This window comes from Canis aureus, chromosome 36 (genome assembly GCF_053574225.1).
Source record: "Canis aureus isolate CA01 chromosome 36, VMU_Caureus_v.1.0, whole genome shotgun sequence".
NCBI lineage: Eukaryota > Metazoa > Chordata > Mammalia > Carnivora > Canidae > Canis > Canis aureus.
In genome coordinates this window covers 432,287-455,941 of record NC_135646.1, presented here as the reverse complement: position 1 = coordinate 455,941, position 23,655 = coordinate 432,287, and the positions used below count along the sequence as shown (strand labels likewise).

The 23,655-nt window shown below is 55.0% G+C and overlaps 1 protein-coding gene across 14 annotated transcripts in view; it reads left to right on the top strand.

Annotated features, from left to right (window-relative positions):
- Positions 1-23,655, top strand: part of DLGAP2 (DLG associated protein 2) — a 697,194-nt gene that overhangs the window by 305,382 nt on the left and 368,157 nt on the right. For 4 of the 14 annotated variants that reach the window (XM_077884872.1, XM_077884873.1, XM_077884875.1 and 1 more), the window contains one exon: positions 23,070-23,183. The exons of the other annotated variants lie outside the window; for them this stretch is intronic. In XM_077884872.1, the coding sequence (XP_077740998.1) occupies positions 23,126-23,183 (58 nt within the window). In that variant the 5' untranslated portion in view covers positions 23,070-23,125. The remainder of the gene's footprint in view (positions 1-23,069; positions 23,184-23,655) is intronic. 14 annotated transcript variants of the gene reach the window in all.

Here is a 23,655-nt window from a genome sequence, read left to right as displayed (position 1 = left end):
AAAATATTCTTTCAAGTTCTTAAAATGAACTGACACTAACCTCGTAGCAAGCATCCTATACAAATTTTACACGGAAGAATATATAATTAGCTAATTTTCATCTGTTTTAAAAAAAAGATTAAAAAAATATACCTGGACGCCATTTGCCATTGCCTCGGGGATGAGCCCACTTCCACCCTCTGCCTCCACGTAAGCTTCGTTGCTGTGTCTCGCGATTGAGACAATCCTCCACGAGGAAGCTTTTCAAAGACTCACAATAATAGCTGCAGCTTTTTTTTTTTTTTTTTAATTTAAGGATCCAAAGATCTCTGAAGTTCAGGGCGGTTGCTATGGAGATTTTTATAATACCTGGATAATAAAATTAAGAATTATAAGGAGGCTCACCATTGAGTTGAAAGATCATACAAATTTTTCTTTCTTTTATGAAAAAAATAATAACAATGAATAAGTCACGAGATATGAGTTGCATACGCCTGATAATTTAGAATCTAATAAAAACCGTGTCGGCGGGCTTGCTCGGCATCCCCGCCCGCGGAAGGACTGGACCAGGAACCCGGGTGTGCGAGCCATCAGGAAGGAAGCTGGTCGTCTGTGCTGACCTTGGTGGAGGGGTCTCTGCGTCGTTGTGGGCGAGGCGGGAGAGCACCTCTTGGGAAGGTTCTGTAGGGAGCTGCCGCGTGGGGTCCATGGGGTCCGCGTCTCCGAGCTGATGGGCAGATGAGAACGCGCCTTCTCCTTGGGGCCCAGCACAGACGGGCAGTCGGTGCCTGGCAGCCACGCGGGTGTCAGTGGGTCATGGCCGCTGGAATTGCTTAGGCAGAGAGATGGGTCCTAGGAACCTGCATCTGTCTGTCCGGTGGGGGCCCGGGCAGCTTCTAGGCGTGGGGCAGGTGCCCAGACCGTCGTCAGGGAGGATGCTGGGGGTGTGCACGCCAGGGTCCCCGCACGCGTCTCCTCCCTTCCCACCAGAGGTCCTTGCAGCACCTGCAGACCCACAAGGAGGAAGGGCCGCTTTCCTGAGCCCGAGGGGATGGGGCCGGAGTGCGGGGCAGCCAGCTCCTGACCGCGTCGCCCTCGAGACATGAGCTCTCGGCACCCTCTGGGCCACTGTTGTTCCTCCTTAGTAAATCAGGGAAATGATCTCTCCTGTTCTCTGCACAACGTGTTCTAGGAATAAAATGAAAACTTCGGTGAAGGTGTCGGGGGACAGGAAGGCCGTCTCCACGGGCCGGCAGTGAGGACGCTGTTCCCCAAGACCCTGGAGTTCTCGTTTTTGGTTTATGGTTTCACCACTGGAGCTCCTCCCGTGGTAGCATTACCCAGCTACCATGTTCTTGCTCCCCGCGCCGCAGGGGGGACGGTCCGCTGGCCGCGGGAACAGACGGGCTGTGTGGTCACAGGACACGTACACTCATCTGTTGCGGTGCCAGGGTCTGGGCGTCCAGGGTCACGGCGCTGGCAGGTCTGGGCTCTGCTGAGGGCCTCTTCCTGGATCGTAGGTGGCATCTCCTCGCTGTGTCCTCACGGGGACCAGGGACCGCGGGCTCCTGGGGTCTGCTCTATAGGGACCCTGGTCCCGTTGTAGGGGCTCCACCCTCATGACCTTGTCACCCTGAAGCACCCCCACAGCTCCATCACCTGGGGAGGTTTAGGGCTTAACATAGGAATTCAGGAGAGCGTGGACGCTGAGGCAATAGCGTCTATGATTGAGGAACTGGAAGGAGTAAGTTCACGGTTGATTTTGAGAAAATTGCCCAGATGCCGGGCCAGGGCTTGGTGTGTTCCCCGCGGCGCCTGCGTCAGGACGGTCATTGCTGGTGTGGTGCCCACGCTGCTTCGGGCTGTGGCCGCCCTCCCTCGGCCCTGGGTGCCTGTGTGTCCTTCTGCGCACTGCCTGCGTGTGCCCTGTGAAGGGCTGGCCTCTCTGGGCCGTACCCGGGAGCGTCGCCGCAGAGCCACACGCACGTCGGCTTCCAGCTCAGGGACTGGGGCCCCTGAAGGGCAGGAAGCGCCTGCTTCTCCTCCCGTGTCTGGGGCACAGAGTAGGTAGACGAGAGACCAGTGAGAGGAACGCACTCAGGTCTATTAACATGCACTGTACACACGCGAGGGTGGATGTGAGGATGCAGAGGAGGGCGGGGCGGCCCACGCACATCTGCACGAGCAGCGGTGCCCATTCGGAGGGGACAGGACAAACGCCCAGACGTGGGGTGCACGGGGCGGGCCGCAGGGTTCTGATGGGGATGCCTGTGCTGCACCCTCGTGTGGCGGGCCAAGCTCTCCATGTCCCTGGGGCTCTCCTGCATCCTGCCCGGCGCCGGGGACGGGCCCTCTGGCAACGCCGGCTGCTTCTCGCGTCCCTTCGGCCCCCGATCGTCCCGCTGCCCAAGCGTCCTCCCTGGAGCATGTGTCCCGTCCCATCACGTGCTTGTCCATGAATACCCCCGCGGATGCGGCAGGACAAGGTGACCGGGCAGGATCTCAGGGTCCTGGCATCGGGGCCGCCTCCACCGCCAGCATATTTTGGAACGATGATTACCGTCGCCGGCGTCCGTGCTCGTCCCCAGAACAGGAGCCCCGATGCTGACAAACGGGCGAGGGAGGCCACGGCTGAGGCGCGGGGAAGGCGGGGATCCTCCCAGTGGGCGCAGAACCGCGGCCGGCGCTGCGAAGGCCTGCACGAAACTGAGGAGTATGAACTTCTGCTCAATGGAAACATAGAAAATGCGGCGGAGCACTCGAGCGGATGATCGAAGAGAAAAACAAATCGGGAGATGGGATGAGGGTTCACGGGGCCACGGAGGCTCTGCGGCGAGGTTTGGTGGAACTGTCTGGAGGCGCAGACACTGTGGCCGCTGGAAGGATCAAGAAGGGTCCCAGGGAGCCTCCCCAGGTGCCCTCCTCCCAGCGTCCACGCGCTGCTCCTCGCCCGGGTGTCACCCCGACCCCACGTCGCGTCTCTGTTGACCCTGCGGCCGGCTCCACACGGTAGCCTTTGCACAGCGGGGGTCGGGGGCCGCTCTCCACACACGCGTGTGGACGTTTGGCCCAGTTTGTTTCCACCGCGCCCGTGTTTCCTTCGTTTCTGTTGTAACTACTGGCGTCCCCCAAGGGCTTCTGCTGTCGACGTGTGATTAGAAATTCCGCGTGGGGTCTCTCCTGGACACGCCGCTGCCTGCAGAGGGGGTTGCCTGTGCGCCGTCCGCACAGCCTGGTGGGAGCGCACGCCCTCCGACGGCTCGGGGCGTCTGTTGGGACGAGATGCAGCGTTTTCCATCGGACGTTTTTATTTGTCTCTCGTCTCAAGGAGATGCTCCAGTAAAAGGCGCCCGCAGAAGAGCGCGCACAACCAGACTGTGAACGTGGCAGGTCTGACGAGGCACACGCAGCTGTGGGAGCGCCCCGCGATCCACGAGCCAGAGCTCTGTCGGCACCCCCAGGCCCCACCCAAGAGTGGCCACTATGGTAGCTTATCTCATATGCGCTCAGCGTTCGCACTCATTCCTAGGGGCAGTCAGTCCTTTGTTGGTGTCGAGGTGCTGGTAGCCCATGTGCACCCCCTTGCACGCAGCATGGCTAGGCCGGCCCCCCGCCATGTCCATGGAGTCTGGGGACGCGTTCCGTGGTGAGTGCTGTGCCGGCGGCTGGCAGCTCCCAGAGACATGGCCTCGGTCCACTGTGCACGGAGGGTCACAGCCCGTCGCCTTTCCATCCACCCCACAAGGCCTCTACCGGCACCATGCGGTGCCTTCCAGGTCAACCTCCCCACTGTCACTCATCGTCCGGTGCCTCCTCCTATTGTTTCCAGCCCCGAGAAACTGCCTGCACGCCTCCCGCTGTTGCTGTACGTGTTCTCTGATGTTGCTCTTAACACAGTGTAGATATGAGACCCTTAAGGCACAGGTTCTGGGATTATCGTCTCCTGCTCTCTGGGTTGCCCTTTTATTCCCGCGGCACCTTTGCTGGCCAGAGGGTCCTTAGCAGCTGTCAGACCCAGGGCTCTCGTGTTGTCTTTCAGAGTTAGAACTTAGGTCGTGTTCTAGACACTCGCATTTAGATCCAGCACATCCCTGAAGTGCATGCGCACATGGAGTGAGGTCTGGGTCCAGATCTATCCCCTTTCCAAGTGGACCCCCATGATCTCCATCAGGAGGGAAAAGGTGTTGTCCTTGCCTGTCATAGGTTCTCCAGCGGATGGCCTGCAAAACTAGGTGGACAGACACGTCTAGGAAGAGAAAGATGGACACGTGTCAGAGCCCGAGCGTCATGTGCACAGACTTGAGCTCACCGAGGGAACTCCCGGAAGGGGCTGGAACCCACTCCTCCTCCCTGGGGACCCTTGGCAGGGACATTGTACAGAAGCAACCAGGCACAAGGAGGGGATGCTCAGTGTGTAGGGTGGCAGACTGTGGGAAGGGTGGACACACCGGGAACCGGTGGTAGATGAGGCCTAGGTGCAACCATGTGTGAAGGAGCTTCCCCTGGGGTGCTCTGCTTCAGCTGGGATGGGTCTGCACTGTCCCCAGTAAGGTGCTGGGCCCCTTCCTCCCCGGTATAGGTGCTGGGCCCCATCCTCCCCGGTTCAGGGGCTGGGGCCCGTCCTCCCTGGGCCAGGGTCTGGGCCCCATCTTCCCCGGTCCAGGGTCTGGGCCCCATCTTCCCCGGTCCAGGGGCTGGGCCCCCTCCTCCCCGGTCCAGGGGCTGGGGCCTGCCGTCACAGGTCCAGGTGCTGGACCCCCTCCTCCCTGGTCCAGGTGCTGGACCCCCTCCTCCCCGGTCCAGGGTCTGGGCCCCATCGTCCCCGGTCCAGGGGCTGGGGCCCGCCCTCACAGGTCCAGGTGCTGGACCCCCTCCTCCCCAGTCCAGGGGCTGGGGCCCGCCCTCCCTAGTCCAGGTGCTAGAACCCTCCTCCCCGGTCCAGGGGCTGGGGCCCATCCTCCCCGGTCCAGGAGCCGGACCCCCTCACCCCAGTCCAGCTGGTAAACCGCCTTCTTCATGGTCGAGGGTGGGGGACACCTTTGCAAATTCATGTTCAGTTTTAAGGCAAATGGCCGGGCCGGCACGTTCCTGACATCTATTATGTGTCCCTCGCCTCAGCTGCAGGTAGTCTTCATTGCAACGTGGCCGCTGTGGGGGCATGCCCTGTTCCCGTCACCTGGTGGCACATACTAAGGGGACATTGCGGTCCCCAGAGCCCTGCCACGTTGGCAGCAGGCCCGGTGGCTTCGAGCCCACGCTGCTTCTGGACTGCCCGTCATTGGCCACACCTGTACCAGGGCCTCACGGCCTCCACGACCTGTGGCCACATCTCGTTTGGGGCTTCTCCTCCCCTGGACCTTCCTGGGGCGGCCTTTACCTTCCTGCTGTTTCCTTTGGAGATTTAGAATCCATGTCCCCGTGTTTACAAAGCATAGTTCACTGGGATTTCATCGGCAATTTATTGAAGATAGAGATTAAATAATTTTCCAACCGTTTATTGCTGTGATAGAGCAACACAATTGTCACTAACCTTGTTTCCAGTCACGTTGCTGTATTTGCTTATTAATTTATTCTGATTTATTTTTCTCTGTATATTTTAGAATCTGTACATCCAAAGTAAGTTGGCTACAGATAACCAGTTTTATTTTATTTTTTTCTAGTAGTTTCATTCTTTTTTTTTTTTTTTTAAGCTGTATTGTACTGGTGGGATCCAGGATCATGGTGAACAGGAGGCTGACCTTGGGCATCCATGTTGCATTCGTAGCTTCAGGTAGCTCTGGGGGACTTCCAGTATTTCTTTTTCTTTTTCTTTTTCTTTTAATTTTTATTTATTTATTTATTTATTTATTTATTTATTTATTTATTTTATTTATTTATTTTTTTATCTACGATAGTCACACACACAGAGAGAGAGAGAGAGAGGCAGAGACACAGGCAGAGGGAGAAGCAGGCTCCATGCACCAGGAGCCCAACGTGGGATTTGATCCCGGGTCTCCAGGATCGCGCCCTGGGCCAAAGGCAGGCGCCAAACCATTGTGCTACCCAGGGATCCCCAGTATTTCTTTTTAAAAAGAATATTTCATTTATTTGTTTGAGACAAAGAGACAGAGAATAAGCAGGGAGCGGTACAGAGGCAGAGGGAGAGGCGGCCTCCTCACTGAGCGAGGATCCATCCCAGGACCCCAGGGTCATGACCTGAGCCAAAGGAAGATGCTTCCCCGACTGAGCCACCCAGGGGCCCCCCTCTTTACCAAATTTTGATGCAAAATCTGTGAGTTATTATTTGCTTTTCTGTTCCCTTTAGAAATTCTTAAGTTCCTGCTGTGTGGATTTTGGCAAGATCAAAAGCCAACCGTTCACACTGTTCCAATTTCTTTTCTTTTCTCTTTTCTTTTCTTTCTTTTCTTTTTTCGTTTCTTCTTTCTTTTCTTTTCTTTCTTTCTTTCTTTTCTTTCTTCTTTCTTCCTTCCTTTCTTTCTTTCTTTCTTTCTTTCTTTCTTTCTTTCTTTCTTTCTTTCTTCTTTCTTTCTTTCTTTCTTTCTTTCTTTCTTTCTTTCTTTCTTTCTTTCTTTCTTTCTTTCTTCTTTCTTCTCTCCTTCTTTCCTTCCTTCCTTCCTTCTTTTCCTTCCTTCCTTCCTTCCTTCCTTCCTTCCTTCCTTCCTTCCTTCCTTCCTTCCCTCCTTCCTTCCTTCTTTCGACTTATTTATTTATTTGAGAGCATGCACTTGTGCAGGGGTGGTGGCCAGAGGGCAGAGGGAAGAGGAGGACTCGAGCTCCCCGCTGAGCACTGAGCCCCACTGCATCTCACCACCCTGAGGTCATGACCCGGGCTGACACCAAGAGTCGGATGCTCTCCGATGAAGCTGCCCAGGTACCCCGAGTATTCCCTCATTAAACACAATGTATACTAGGGAACACATACGAACCCTTTATCGGATGAAGGAAACGTTCCACTTCTGATGTCCTTCCAGTTTGTATCATGAATCAAATTTTATCTATTACTCTTTCTTATCAGGATGGTTACATAATTTTTCTTTATTCATCAATACAGTATTCAGTGGATTGATTTTTGAATGATAAACCGAATTTGCATTCCTGAAATCAACAAATATTTTTGTGATTTTTTTTAAATATCTGATGAAATACTGCATAATAATTGGTAGTAATCTGGTAAGTGCTTTTGCATGTGGAAGCTTACAACACATTTGTCTGTTTATGACAGATTGCCTGATTTCATTTTTTAAGCCCCGTTCTTCGGAATGAATATTAATCCGACCTCCAAACGAACTCCCAGGAATATTTATTCTCTAAAATATTGGAAATATTTCTGGAGAAGCCATCTGCTTCCACAGATCCTTTTATGTGAAAGATTATAATTCCAGATTTAATGTCTTACCGGACATGGGGTTGTTGAGATTCCTTATTGCTCCTTACAGCAATTACTATAAATTGTGGTTTTCAAGGAATTTTTCCAATCAGTTAATTTACGAATTTGCGACATAAGGTTGCTTGCACATCCTCATAGAATCCTGTTATGCCCGCGGGGTCTCCTTTCTAGTGTCTTCAGCCAACACCCTCTGCTTTCACTTCCCTGATTAAACCTAATAGGGGTTTATGAACATTATTGGCCTTTAAAGAATAATGATTCTTTTGGCTTTCTCAGAATTTCCCAACACTATTTTCTTCTGTGTAATTAATTTCCACCTTTATGTTATTACTTTTCATCTGGTTTCCATCTGCTGTTCTATGTTCCCGCCATGCCCAGAGAAACCGTTGACAACTAGCCTTCTGTCCCTTGCCCCGAGCACGCAGACCTCTATTGACGCTCAGGCTCACTGTGTCCCATCGGTTTGGATGCTCGTACTTTCACGACCACCGGCTAATTTCCACCGGACTTCTTCTTGGATGAGGAATATTTGGAAGTGTCCTACTTGGTCCTGCGTAACTCGCATTTACTAGTTACCTCTTTTCCAACGGAGTTGAAGTTCCGTTGCTGTGTTGGTGGAAAGCGTCCTCTGATGCCTGGTCCCAGAGCTTCGCCAGGTCCACGTGCGAGGACGGTTCCACCAGACGTTCTCTGTGCACTTACAACGTAGGCTTATTTCATTCTTGGGCTCAGGGCTCTGTACAAATCAGTGGCTCAAGATGATTAATCTCCTTGTTCACATCTTTCAAATCCTGGTATTTCTTGTTTAACCTGTCAGGTTGACCTGTGGACATCATCCACATTTATTTTTCTCTTCTATTTGTCAGTTTGCACTTCCCGTGTTTTGAAGTCCTATAAGGAGACATACACGCTCTGATGGTTGATCTTACTGCGGGTTCACCCTTTTATCGAACGAAACTCCGTCCTTATCCCTGCCAGTAACTTTGGTGTCAAAGACACCAAAAAGCTCTGTCCAATGTTCATGGGTATCCGCTTCCTTGGGGTCAACATGTGCGTCACGCGTCTTTTTGCATATTCTTACTCCCGAGCCATCTCTGCTCCTGTATCTGCCTCCTCCTGCCTACACAGGGTTGGGTTTCCTCGTCACATCTTTTCCCCTCTCGACGTCCCCTGCTGCTCCTTTGGCAGCCTCCCCGAGAGTTGCCATCATCGTCATAGTCTCTACGTTATTGGAAACAGACGAATGCAGTGTTCTTACTCCTTTGCAGCCGTGCTGAGACCTTACACACTTTCGCTCCTTTGGTTCCCTCCTGGTTTGCGTTATTTTCCTCATAAATTTTAAATCCTACACAATGTTTAAGCTCAGCAAGATGTTACTCGTACTCTTTTACATAGTTGATGTTAATTTATATTTACTTACCTTCACATTGACCTTTCTTAGATTTTCTTTTTTTATATAAATTTATTTTTTATTGGTGTTCAATTTGCCAATGTACAGAATAACCCCAAGTGCTCATGCCGTCAAGTGCCCACCTCAGTACCCGCCACCCAGTCACCCCCACCCCCCGCCCTCCTCCCCTTCTACCACCCCTAGTTCGTTTCCCAGGGTTCGGAGTCTTCCATGTTCTGTCTCCCTTTCTGATATTTCCCACTTATTTTTTCTCCTTTCCCCTTTATTCCCTTTCGCTATTTTTTATATTCCCCAAATGAATGAGACCATATAATGTTTGTCCTTCTCCGATTGACTTACTTCACTCAGCATCATACCCTCCAGTTCCATCCACGTCAAAGCAAATGGTGGGGATTTGTCATTTCTACTGGCTGAGTCATTCCTTTCCTCGTTTTTGTTCAGGACCATTTTCCTTCTCCCCAAAGACTGGCTTTCGTGTGAATCTGTTGGCGACAAATTCTCTCACACTCAGTTCACCTGGAAATATCTTCATTTTGCTTTTTCTTATAAGGATGTTTCCCCACACCACAGACTTGCCGATTGGCTGTCATTTTCCTTCAGGTTTTTAGAGCCGTCTCTTGCCTCCTGCAGTGGTGCGGGGTGGGCGGTGTTGCCCTGGGAGTGGTCACATGCCCTGGCTCTTAGCGTCAGCCCGTGGGTGCTGCAAACTCATTGTGCCCCCCGGCCCATCGGCAGGTACCTGCGCACTCTGTGCGGGGTTGGGGTCTGCACTGGGACAGCGCCTACTGTGTGGCATGTGTCACCTCAGTGACAGTTGTCCTGGGGCCAGACCTGAGGGCTGGTGGCAGGTCGGTTCTCCAGTTTATACCATGGCTCCCTGGAAAGGGGAGGGCAGCAGAGCAGCCCCAGGCTGTCCCTGCGGTGTCCCTGCCTGTCTCCCAGGCGTCCCTAGCCTGTCTCCACGGCATCCTCACCTGTCCCCGCGGTGTCTCCAGCCTGTCCCTGCAGCATCCCCCACCTGTCCCCAGCCTGTCGCCGTGGTGTCCCCTGCCTGTCCCCAGCCTGTCCCCACGGCGTCCCCACCTGTCCCCAGCCTGTCCCCGTGGCATCCCCAGCACCGGGTGCTGCTCCAAGGTCCAGGAAGAGCCTTAAGATTAAGGAACATGGCAGTCTCTGAGAAGTGGAAGTGAGGTCATGAGCGTCAAGTGTGAGATGGGCGCTGAGTGAGCACAGACCACAGTGTCATCCTCTGCGGGTCGTCCTGCCACCGCTGCTTCTCAGGTGTTTTTTCTGACTTTACAAGTAATATAAACCTGAACACCATGTGACATCACTTTCTCAGAGCATCTTTACTGAGCTGGTGCCATTCGTTCTGTCTTGTTCAGTGTCTCTGGCATGAACACACCCGCGTGCCCGCCCCTGTCATCCGTTGGATGTGGTTGGCCCTCGCTCCTCATCAACACTATGTACTTCACGTTTCCACGTTGCAAGGATTCACGTTCAGGTCCTCACAGTGGGGACTGGCTTGAGTGCCCCGTGAAGGCGCTTTGACTTACTCAGCTATGTCGCTACTTAATAAACGGGGTTGTTCTAATTTTTCAAAACTATTTTTTTAAAGATTTATTTATTTATTCCTGAGAGACACAGAAAGAGGCAGAGACACAGGCAGAGGGAGGAGCAGGCTCCATGCAGGGAGCCCGACGTGGGACTCAATCCCGGGACCCCCGGGTCACAACCTGAGCTGAAGGCCAACACTCAACCACTGAGCCCCCCAGGAGCCCCCAGGAAACTACTATTGGTATTGTTTCTAGAAGTCTCTTTGCCGTCACGTCTGGCGATTTCATCAGGATTCATTATTAGAAGTAAAAATGTTGCAAACATTCTTAAGCCTCATGATACTTAAAGACAGATCACTCTCCCGATGGTTTGAACACATACGTGGGCTCCTGAGCCACTTGTGAGCGCTACTTTCACTGCAACATCACTAGCTCTAACTTCTAGATCATTTTTGACCTTTCCCAAATTAAAGGTGCTAATTGTGTCTTATTTTACCTAGCGTCCCTTTATTTTTTAGAGAGGCACACGCATGTGCAAATATTTCCTCGCTATTTATATTTCGTTTGTAAATTTTATTTGCAAACTTTTAACTTCTTTGCTATGAAAGTGTTAGTGGATTTTCTAAGAATTCTTTGTAAAATGATGAAATGAGCATTTTCTATTATTGTCCCAAATATGTGTCCAGTTGCCTTTCTCTTTTTATTATGCAAATACTAGTGTTAGCAAACACAAATAGTGATCTGTGGCTCACCTTTTCCCTGAACCGCACCGTTTATTTGCCAAACACTTAGAATGCGGAGGTAAGCGAATTGTCTCACCTCAGAGAAACATTAAATGTTTGAATGGGATAAATAGAGCCTCGGAAGCTGAATAACAATGATTTCTATTGTATTCTATTATCTGGCTCTGGTGAAACAGGAAAATATGTCTTTGGGTTTTTTTTTTCCCTGTGGGGGAGGAAAGATAATTTTCTCTCTTCCCTTCTGAGTTCTTGGCTGAGACCCCTGTAATAAAAGACAGACCTAGGAGAGAAAAACAAACAGACATGGATTAACATACCCATTTCCTGTGCACACAGGAGGCCCAGGAAGAAGGAGTAGCCCCCGGGTCCTACAGGATTCAGGGTTAAATGCCATTTCTGCAGGAGAGTGGGGTCTAATGAGGTCAGGAGCCGCGGGGCCCTGGGGAGAGTGCTGGGGAGAAGTGGCATCTGTGCCCAGGCCTGGGGCGGGTCAGACTCGGGGTGTGTGTGTGTGGGGGTCTGTCCTCGGGTGGAGCAGGGGCATCCAGAGCATCCACTCAGGGCCTTCTGCGCCAAACCATCAGCACCCTAGGCAGCAGGTTGTGGGGGGGGTGTCCTGAGCTCCGGCAGCCCTGGTTTGGGGGTGGCATCTCCACTTCTGTTCGCCCTTGACACTACTCTCCCAGGGGTTTGTGAAAGAGCAGTGAGCGAGGCCATGGTTGACCGGAAGCCTTTGCTGGATGTGGGGCGGCTCCCACCCCAGGAGGTGTGCATGGGGACTTGGCCGGGAGGCCAGGCAGACCCGGAGCAGGGCGGCTTGGGGACCCATCCCCATCCCTGTGCACCTTTGCCAACGGGATGCTGGCACAGCAGCAGCCCCCTCCCAGATGTGAGGTGAGCGGCCGCACCTACCAGTAGGCAGCTGGCCTCAGTCGCTGCCTGTCTCCCAGCCCGAGATCTTGCACAGAGACGCTGTGTATCTTGCTGTGTGTTTGCTTCTGAAATGACAATGCACATGAATCGGCATGTCTTTGGAGGACGGATGCGTGCCCACTCGCACATTTCTCCTTGATAATATCCTCGGCGCCCACTGGAAGCTCAAGCCATTCTAAAAGACATTAAAAATGACATTCCCCTCTCTACTCATTCTCAAGCTTCCTTTAGAAGGAAAGATTCAATTTCAAGAGTGTTGTGTTTGACAAAATGCTTCCTTTTCCTGCTCCAAAGCTGTCCCCGTGCAGTACCCCCTGCGCCTGAGGGAAGGGGTCCGGCCCGCGCTGGCTTTGGCGTCACGTGATGTCAGCGACAGCTGGTGGCTGTCGGTCTACGCAGACAGGCGCAGGTCCTGGCTGAGAGCCCGCCTGGTAACTGGCCCGGTCTGCAGAAAGAGGAGTCCAGCTCTGGCATTGGCTGTGTCTGACTCTTGAGTTCCTCAACTCCAGAGACAAAAATGATAAAAACGGTCAAGCCAGGCTTCTAGGTAACGTGCCGCCTGCCTCTTTATATAAGGTCGTTGATATATTTAATTAGCAGAGGCTGCATTAGAGTTCCCCTCTGTTCGTGCATGGAGCAGAAAGCCTCTCAGTGGTGTGATTATTACTCAAATCTTCTTTCACTAGCACCTGAACCCGCAGAGTCATTCCAGAAGAGTTGATGTGTACGGTTCTTGTCAAATTAAGTCACCCTGTGTTTTATTTTCTTTCTTTATTTTTGCTCATGACTGAAAGTTAACAAAGTTTGATTTTAACTTTTTGCAGGCCTTGAAGAATGTGACTCTAATGGGACCCAATCTGTCAAAATTAGGCTTTTCTTGTTTGCCAGACCCTTACCATCGCTTTAAAGTCATTAGCTCCGCTGAGTCGCATCCATTTATGGCCATAATTATTAAAAAGCACTATAATGTTCTCCAGATCCATTTCAATGATAAAACTCCACGGACAGAAATCTTGATAAACACATTGAGGATTTTCCTTGGGTAAAGTGTTGATGGTATGAAGATATATTCAGCTGGGGGAGAGACTCTCCTCGCTGTACATGGCCAGTTCCATCCCATCTTTTAGGACTTTTCTGAAAAAAACAAACAAACCAAAAAAACCTTTGAAAAAGGAAGAACACAGAAGCAGATAAGAGATGCATGAAAATTTAAATGTGCTTAGTTGAGTATTTAAGATCTCCTCTGATTGGTTTTCTTTGCCTTGTCTTGGAATAAAAGCAGTTCTTTATTTGCAGACAATTCACCTAAAGGGGGAATCATACTTGCTGTTTTCATCACAACAGAGGAGCATACACGAAAATAATGTCTTGATAGATTCATTTTGCGGCAAAAATCCCTTAAATCTTAGGCAGGCATTGGTCACTCTATGACCAAGAAAACGTCCAGGAGTCGGTAGGCCAGGTCCCCATGGAAGGATCCTGTCCTTGAATCTGGGACGATTTTCATTTGCTCTGCTGTGCATTTTATATCTTGCTCAACTGACTTGATGACTGTCCCATATGTCACTGTGGTACGTGCTGTCCTTCTAGTGTCAGATGCCGTCATCTGGTTTGGGACTGCTAGAGAGTCGCAGTGCTCCTCACTCCAGGTTCCCCTGAACTTCACACAAGTACAGAGCTGCTGGGTCCTCACAGATGGCGAATCTGTCTCTGTCTTCCAGGAGTGTGAGCTGCTTTCCTTTCTAAATGCATAATATCACATCATCCTTAAGAGTTGGGGGGATGCGGAGTAATTCAGGGTCATCCATTGTTGCTTTGGTTGGGAGATTCCCAGCGTAAAGCAGAGCGTTGTTGTCAGTCCTGATGCTGTTTCTCTGGTGCGTAAGCTTTGAGCACATGCTGTCCTGTGCGAGAAGGTCAGCCCATTCAGACCAGCTCGGGCCAGGGGCCAGGGACCAGGGCTGTGGATCCCGGCCCATGCGGCGGAAGGCACCGCACACATTCCTGGCTTCCCCATTCCTGGGGCACCCTCAGCCCCGGGTCCTCTGCCCTCTGGGGCTCGGGGCCAGGCCCACTGCCTGGCACTGCGCTCGAGGAGACGCTGGTGGCCAGTCCTTGTCCTGGCTCTTGAGAGGCGGTTGTGGTAAAGCGCGTGCTTAGGCCTTTGTATTACACGCCTGTGGTTGCAATGCCAGCTGCCATTCTGCTTTGCTTTTGTACTGACTTTGTTCTGGTGCTGCTGCGTCCTCGGCGAACGGGAGCAGGGCCTGCTCACTTGCCGGGTCTGACGGCAGCCTGCCTTCGTGACGTGTGCACGCGGTGCACTTCAGCTATAGCCTTTCTCTGCTCCGCGTTCACGTTCTCGCACTTTTGCCTTATTTCATGATGCTTCTTTTTAAATACTTTATTTATTTGGTGGGGGGGAAGAGAGGGAGAGAGTGTATGACGAGTCGGGGAGGGGCAGAGGGAGAAGGAGAATCCCAAGCAGACTGCCCACCGAGTGTGGAGCCCAACACAGGGCTTGATCTCATGACCCTGAGATGGTGACCTGAGCTGAATCGGGAGTCAGACACTTCACAGACTGGGCCGCCCAGGCTCCCTCAGGATGCTTCCTAGGGGTGGGTGCCTCGAATGCCATGTGTTCCCCCTCAGGAAGGCTGGGAACATCAGCCTCTGAAATGCTCCCCAACCAGCTTGTGCCTTGTTTCCTCCGACGGGATATGGTGGGGAAATGCCAGCGACCCGGCCCCGGGTGCGGGTAGAAGCCAGGAGCCCAGTGTCCGTGACACAGGTTGGGGAGGCAAGGGAGACCAGGCGAATGTCTTAAAAAAAAATTGACGAAAGCAAGTGGAAGCTCAGAATTTCTGCCCCCCTTGGTATGCACAACTGAACACTGTCAGGTACGAAGGCCAATATGTGGAACTAAAAATGGTCTCGTCTCACATGAGGAAGCATCTAGGATCCAAAGCCTTGAGAATATTTAGTTCTTGCTGGAGACCAGCTAAGTAAATAGACTTCCGTCCAAACAGAAGCTGTTTGCTTGCTCTCTGCCTCCAACGCGTGAACAGATCATCGGAGCTGTGCCCGGCCCGCCCCACCTCTAAATAGACTTAATTACTCTGTGCCTATGACAATTGAGACTGTAGCAATCCTTTCCTGTCTCCCGTGGATTCATTCAAAGGGTGCCCTTGTGCCAGCGGGTTCTGGAGAGCCCCTAATGTTTCTGCTTCCATTGGGGGCAGGATTAGTCCACGTTTTACCGGGACGTGAGCCACCTCCACAGACACACCCCCACCCTGGGGTAACGCCATTCCCCATCTCCATAAAGGGACGGTTCCGTGACTATCTCTAGTACGTCCAGCCAGCTTGCCAGGATTTAGAAGTCCAAGGCCGTGGGAGGTGGCTGGGGGCCTGGGCATATGTTGCCACAGAGAGTCGCAGTCTTTGGTCTTTTCTGTGACAACGGTTGAGTGGGCACCTGTGGCTCTGTGCCCATGAGGAGTGTCCTGTGTGGGCTGGTTGTGCCCCCCAATGGCTGGCCGTTGTCACTTGGTTTCCATTGTAGCTGGTTTCCAGGGGTCTCCCGAGGGCCTTGGGGTTTCCAGACTGTGCCGACCTTCATGTTCCAGCTGAATCTAGTTTGGGAGGAATGAATGTCACCTCTCCAAGATTCCTGGGCAGTAGCTCATGGTGATTGCCACCATTCCTCAGACTTGCCTCCTCCCACTCCCAGGGCAGCGGTCGGGAATTGGGCCCCTCTCGTCATGCACGCACCCCCACGCACACTCTCACAGGTGCACACCCAGACACACATTTGCACACACACCCGCACACACTTGTGCACACAAAGATGCATACTCACATGTGCATGCATATGCACACTCTCACAATGCACATTCACATGTGCACCAGCTCCCCTGTCCATACTTCTGCACACGTGTGTGCCCACACAGTGCACGCTCACATGTGCATGCTTGTGCACACTCTCACACTCATACACTAGCACAGACAGTGCACATTTATGTGCAGTGCACACACCTGCATGCTCACATGCATACTCACGCACATTCTTAGGCATCCACATGCACGTTCACACACACATGCACACATGCACACACAGATGCATACATATATCTTGGACTTTAATTTGTATCTTCACCCTACACGAACCTTCCAGGAAACCATTCCCTGAGGTTCAGAGGCCCAGAGTCGCCCAGTGGATGCCTAGATCCTGGCATTTATTCCCCGACGGGAGGACATTTTCCGACTGTATGTGGTGGTATTTAGCAGGTTTGAGGTCCATTCTGTATTTGTCCGCCATAGAAAGAGTCATCATTTCTGTAACTCATTCTTCTTTATCCAGTGGATGCCATGATGTCAGGACTACTAAGCCAACACGCTTCCATTTGTACATTTAGAATCTAGATATACACACTGAACCCACTGCAATTTTTAGCCAGCTTTGATAAAAAACTCAATGGTAGCTGAAGGCATCAGGTTTCACACTCACACACACACCCCAAGCGTGGGTGCCCAGGCTGGGTGTGTTTGTTGTTAGTTGGCGCTGAGCAGGCTGCTACAAATTCTGTGCTGCTGTCCGAGGGAATGGCCCTTGTCCATGTGGCTCCAAGGGCTGGGATGTGACCGAGCAGTGGTCACCGCATCCAGGCTCCTCAAGGCACACCCCTGCCTCTAATCGCTTCTGGAACATTCCATGCACTGCTTCTTTTACAGCCTGGTGCCTAGGACTTGGTTGCACAAGCACACCCTGTGGCTGGGGTCTCTGGAAATGTCATTTACTCTGGCAAGAGAAGAGCTTGTGTCCACATTGGGGCTGTGTGGCCAAGCAGGAGGGCACGGTCAGGTTCTTGCAGTGCCACCCTGATGCTGCCCCAGACCTCAGGTTGATAATAGCCAGGCTTCTTTGTCCTTGGGCGTCACTGAGGGACATGGGCAAGTACCACCATTGCACAAACAGAGACCCCTGTGAGCCCCAAAACAGCTTTCCCTTCTCTCAAGGACCTAGAATGAGGGCTGATTAGCTCTTTATGTGGACGAGGGGACGGGGAGACCTGCTAACCCACCAGGTGACTCGAGCGGCTTGTTCGGAACTGGAGGAGAAAGCTGGACCCCTGAGTCTTGTGAGGACAGGTCAGTGGATGGGCAGCCTTGACGTCCTGTTCCTTCTTCTGTGGCGTGGCTGTCCTACCCAGCCCCCGACTCTGTCCCCACACCCTATGCCCTCTCTGACACCCCCACTCTGCCCAGAGCCCACCCCAGGGAGCCCCCTGGGCCTCACACTTGGGACACGCTGGCCGCTCAGGTGCCCTGAGCATCTTACCTGCCAGCCCTGTGTCACACAGCCTGGGCTCCCACCACACAACCAGGAGCGAGTGACTGCGCACCCATCGTGGGGTCCTCTGGCCGTCCCACCCCTCTGCCTGACCCCACTCCAGCCTCCCAGAGGGCATGGTGTCCCCAGAAGATCACTGGGCTTTCACTCAATGAGACGGACAAGGACAGGTGACCGGGTGGCCCCTCAGCTTTCTCAGGGTGGGGAGCAGAGTGGGTGCTGCTACCTGCACTTCCTACAGCTGCTTGGCACCCGTGATGTCATTCAGAAACCTTTGGAAATTCATTCTAAAAATGTCCAGCGGAACTTTCCAAAAAAGCATGTATTGCAGTTTATTTAAGGCAGCAGATTTGCAATGCGGTGTAGGCAGGTTGCTAGGCAACCCCCCCCCAGCCCCCAGCGTGGCTGAGATAAGCAGGGAAGGAAGGGAAGCAGCCCTGGCGCCGTGGGCTCAGAGGGGTGCGGGCTCCTTCTGGCACCGGAACCCGTGCGGCCTGTGTGGCGGGCAGCAGAAACCCCACCAGACTTGGTTTCCAGGTTGTAAAACTCCGGTGTTTCAAGCTATATTTAAACTCTAGTCTCCTAGCATCCTCTGAGCTCACAGCCTGCGGAGAGTGGCGCAGACTCCTGGTCCAGGTGGAAGCATGCAGAGTGCCCGGCACAGCTGGCCCCATGGAGGACAGAGCCCTGACTCGGCCCGTTTCTGCACTGATTGCTCCCACCTACTGATTTGGAACCAACAGTACGACACCCCTGAGCACCGGCTTGGCCAGAGCCGTGCAGGTGGTAGGGCCTCCCTGGTGCACGGACATGCTGGACACAGCACAGGGCAGTGGCGGTGGACAGTGTGGTGCAGCATCCAGGGGCCAGCGAGCTGGAGGATTTATTAGCTTTGCTTTAATGAGATTTATTTGATTATAAGTTCATAGTGTTCAATTGTTAAGGATGGTGGTATTTAACTCGTGTGGGAACATCTGCCCACAGCCAGGGCCCCGTGGCTCCACTGCAGGAGCGTGGGGCCCTGGAAGCTGGGGTGTCTGGGCAGAGAGATGGCTGGACCTGCACCTGCACAGACACAGCTGGGGCCCAGGTGACTGCCTCACCTTCCCCACCCTTGCATGCCTCCCATTGGACCCTGACCTGGCTCTTCCGCTGGCTCCTTGTCGCCTGGGATGCTCTGGCCCATCCAGGGGCTTTGCTGGGCTCCACGCTTGCGTCTCACCAACTGTCCCTTCTTGTTTGGATGTAGAGTCTGTGGCCCAGCATGGCCGCTGCTCTGCATTCCTGTCCATCTCCGTCCCAGGGGACCAGATCTCAGCCCCCTACCATGCCAGGACTCCGGGACGAGCCCACCTACTCCCCCAGCTCTTACTGGCTCCTCGAGGGCATGTTGCAGTGAGCATCCCGCCGCAGCACCTGCTGGCTTCCCCAGGCCCACCGTGGCTCCCGTTGCAGTCCGAGGACAGAGCCAGCGCTTCCACTAGGGACGGGGGATGCTCCTGCTTCAGCCCCACAAGTCCAGAATCTGTGCCACTCCACGTGCACCCGCTTCCCTTGACACACGTGTGAATGTCCCTCAACACATGTGCCACCAGCATCTCCGTCTCTGTGACTCGGTCCTCGAGCCCCGTAGATGAGTTCTGACTCTGTAAGAAAACCTTTGGGGCTCCCGGGTGGCTCAGTGGTTGAGTGTCTGCCTTCAGCTCAGGTCATGACCCCAGGGTCCTGGCATCGAGTCCCACATCGGGCTCCCTGCAGGGAGCCTGCTTCTCCCTCTGCCTGGGTCTCTGCCTCTCATGAATAAATAAAAACATCTTAAAATAGAAAAAGAAAAGGAAAACCCATGATGCCCCTGTGGTTTCACCGCTCTCCCTCCTACTTACCATCTTGAAGGCACGGCCCATCCTGGGGTCCCAGTGCTGTCTCCCCTCTGACAGCTCCCCTTGCCGGTCACCAATCCCTTCTGCTCCCTTCCCCCTTCCCCTCCTCAGGACCAGTGTGAGGGAGGCGGCCACAGGGAGTTGGGGGCGGATGGATGTGGCTGGGGGGGTGCTGCGGGGTCTGGGGTCTGCAGGCTCCTCGCTGTCGTGCGTCCTGATGGAGAAAGTGGTGCCTGAGTTCAGCACTGTGTTGGCTCAGCACCGTATCTGCGCACGACACTGCAGCCAGAACTTGATTCTGACCCCAGGCCCCCTCTGCAGAGCCGATCGTGAGTGGATCTGTTTGGGGCGTCAGTGGCAGGCACCACAGACAGGATCACAAATGGCAGACAGGGGTCGCCCCTGGGTTTGGAGCCTGGACGTCAGGCTTTAGGTGCTGGAGGATCTGGGCCTGGACAGGATGCCTTCCTGGTCCATGGACAGTCTTCTCCCCCGAGTCCTGACCCAGATGTGGGGTCCTGTGTCCTGCTGCAGGGGCACTGACCCCTCAGGAAGGCCTCCCGCAGATGTCCCCTCCCGACCCCATCTTGTTGGGGGTCAGGATCCTGTGTGGATCTGGGTTACAGACCTTCCCCTGCACACAGTAGTTTTGCGTGTGGGGAGCAGGGACCGCGTGGCCCCTGGGTGTGCGGGAGGGGGCTGCCCAGGGTCCAATTCCCACCTCCCCCTGCTGGAGCCCCCCCCAGGCCTGGGGCTATTTCTACAGTGGCAGCTTCCTCCCCAGCCCGCCCCTGTCCCCGGTGCCCCTGACGCTGGGTCTCCGGTTCAGTGAGTCCTGCTCCTAAAATAGCCCAGCACTGTTTGCAGGGATTGGGTTTGGGTGTGTGGAGGGCTGTGCCCTGAGGCCTACATGGGGGAGAAGGGGTGGAGGCGAGAGGGGGGTGGGGAGGATGGTGGTAGTGGAGGGGGGAAGCATCCAGGAGGACACCTGGGCCCCACTCCACAGGTCCCTCTGTGACCCAGCCTTCCCAGGTTCTTCTTGCAAGGGGCAGCTCGGCGTGTGGCCCTGCCCCCCGCGAGCCTGGTGGCCGCGCAGGTGCCCTGGGTCGGTGACTTGGGGGAGGTGGGGAGAGGCATCCAGTTTGGATGCTGCCTCTGGGCAGGCGGTTCGCCGGGGTCGGGTGAGTCCGCGCCCTGAGCCAAAGCCCCGGCTACACGTTTGCATCCTAACCTCCCTCCACCCTGAGTTGGCCCCGTGGCTTGCGTGGCCTCGTGTTTATTCTTTCACCGGTGAGAAGCAGCACGTGGTCGAGCTGCAGCCAGCGGCAGGGCCAGGGGCACAGCTAGGGCCGCCGGCGGCCCAGGGCGCTGCTTCCTTGCCGAGGCCGCGGGCTCAGGTGCCGGGTCGCTGAGGTCGGCCTCGGCCTGCTGAAGGCCCTGACGCCGCGTCTCCATCCTCCGCGCAGAGAGGTGGCCTCGGGAGGCTGCGGGCTCACGCGAAGGCCTCAGCGGGTCAGGGCTCGTGGTCGTCCTCACCCGCCTTCCTGGTTACGCTTTTCACGGATTCTCGCCGCCCGCCCGTCCCTGCCGCGCCGCCCGCGGAGAGATTCCCCAGGAGCTTGGCGGCCTCCAGCTGGGCAGGTGAACGCTCACCCTCTGCTCCTTCCTCTGGTCTCTCCTGGGCCTCGGGGTCCCTGATGGAAGCCAGACTGCGGGCTCCCTGGGTGTGAATGGCCGCGGCCACTCACGGGTGGGACAGCCCCACGGCGCCACGCCCAGCGCGCTCCCCCCACCCTGCGCTCCCACCCACCCTGCGCGCTCCCCCCACCCTGCGCGCTCCCCCCACCCTGCGCGCTCCCCCCACCCTGCGCGCTCCCACCCACCCTGCGCGCTCCCCCCACCCTGCGCGCTCCCCCCACCCTGGGCTCCACCCACCCTGCGCGCTCCACCCACCCTGCGCGCTCCCCCCACCCTGCGCGCTCCCCCCACCCTGGGCTCCCCCCACCCTGCGCGCTCCCCCCACCCTGCGCGCTCCCCCCACCCTGCGCGCTCCCACCCACCCTGCGCGCTCCCCCCACCCTGCGCGCTCCCCCCACCCTGGGCTCCACCCACCCTGCGCGCTCCCCCCACCCTGCGCGCTCCCACCCACCCTGCGCGCTCCCCCCACCCTGCGCGCTCCCCCCACCCTGGGCTCCACCCACCCTGCGCGCTCCCACCCACCCTGCGCGCTCCCCCCACCCTGCGCGCTCCCCCCACCCTGGGCTCCACCCACCCTGCGCGCTCCCCCCACCCTGCGCGCTCCCCCCACCCTGCGCGCTCCCCCCACCCGGCGCTCCCCCCACCCGGCGCTCCCCCCACCCTGCGCGCTCCCACCCACCAGGCGCACAAGGCTCCAGCACGTGACTCCGTGGCAGGGGCGGGTCGCTGAGCGCTGTGGCCACCACAGTGTGCTTGGGGGTGGCGGGGGCCAGGTCCAGGAGCCAGGTACCCTAGAGAGGTGATTCCTGATCAGGAACATCCCGACTTCTGTTCTCAGGGCTCTGAAGTCGGCCTCTGCCTGCTCGGAAACCGCGCTGACCGTCTTGGCGCCAGACGAAGTGTCCTGGGCCTGGGCAGAGCCGCGGGGGGTGTGCCCACGCCCTCGGGGCAGGGCTGAGGCGCCTGTCCCGGCTGCTCCCCCCACCCCCCGCCACCCGGGTCCTCTCTGGCAAAGCTGCTGGGCATAAGGTGCGCCCCCCGGAACGCGCTGCTGCGGGCGCGTGGCCTGCCCTAGACGAAGCGCGTCCCTCACGCCGCCTGGCGTCTGTGTCCAGGGAGACCGGGGCCTCCCCGAGGCAGCTGCGCTCGGGCTGACCGGGTTCCTGGGTGCCGGGGGAGGTGGGCGGTGCCCGCCCCGCTTGTCTTCGGAGCGTCTGCAGAGCTCAGGGCAGTGGTCCAGGCTTGCAGAGGAGGACCCTGCGCCCCAAGGAAATCAGCATCCACGCGGGGCTGGGGCTGCGGAGCGTGGTGCACACCCACAGCCCCTCCTGCTGATGGGCCGCGCTGCCGCCTCCGTGGGCACTGTGCCCCTCGGCCACCTGTGGGCCGTCTAAGGTTGCCAGTTAACTTATCTCAGTTTTATTTCACTGATTAAAATAAAATAAAATAAAATAAAATAAAATAAAATAAAATAAAATAAAATAAAATAAAATAAAATAATAAAATAATGCTGTGGCTACCCCATATGTGTTTGAAATCCAAGAACCGAGACCGTGTCCAACTCGGGCACCCCCACGCTGCATGACACCCCGCCAAGGGCAGGCGCCGTGACAGTGTGTGCACACGCTTGTACACGCATCTGCGTGTGCATGATGAGCATGTCTGTGATGTGTCGTTTCCCCTGCCCTGTGTGTGCTGACGTGCCCCACGTGTCTGTGCTTGAGAATGCCACGGCTTACGTCCTGCGTGATTGACCACTGATGCCACTAGCCCCCAACAACTCTGGGCTCCTAGTTGATTTCCTATATAATTATGCCTTTCGGGGCGTGTGTGTGAATTACTTTATAAACCTGTTTTCATAGGTAGAAATTGCTCTTGTGATGACTTTGCACGACAGTGGAGACATTGGCTCTCTGTAGTCATCACTCCATTCCGTGCCCAGCTGCCCAGAGCCGCCGACTGCTGCGGGTGCCTGATTCACCGACACGGCGCGGCAGGCGGCGGCAGGTGTGAGGCGCATCCACGGGGCATCCACGTGGCTCGTCTCTCACAAGCCCCTGGGGGTGGGTCGTCACTCTGTGCAGGCCGACAACTGTACACTTTGCTTTCTTGTGTATTGATCACTTTAGGGGACTCTTTCCTCCCCAATTGACAGAGGACATGAGCGGAAGGTCGGGTCTGCCCCATGGAACTGAAGCTGACTAAAATCAAAGGCAATCTGCGCGGACTGACTCTGTTCAAAGGTACGCGACCCCCCACGTGCTCCTGCCATCGTGTGCCCCTGGGTGCAGCCCCGGGGGGCAGTCGGATCGGGGACAGGTGGGGTGCCATCTCCGACACTGTAGGAGGGGAAGCACCCCTATCCATTCAGATCTTCCAGGGGTTTTTACGACTTTAAAAATACCATCCAGTATAAAAAATACTAGAAGTGCTGTGGTTCTGCAAATTCACTTGTGAAACTTATAAATTTTGATAGAATTTTTTTGGGGGGAGGGGCGTTCATGCTCCGTCTGTGAAGTCTGATGATCTCTCTGCATTTCTCAAAAGTGTCTTCTTTTTTTGCTCTTTAAAGAAAACATTGTAGCTAAGCTTTGTGAGAATAAAATATCAGGAAGAATGAAAGTGGTTTTCTTTTATAAGGAAATGGTGTATTTCCAGCGTGGGTATGTCCCATCCTGTGAGACAGAAACGGGTTCTGGTTGCTGGGACGTGTCA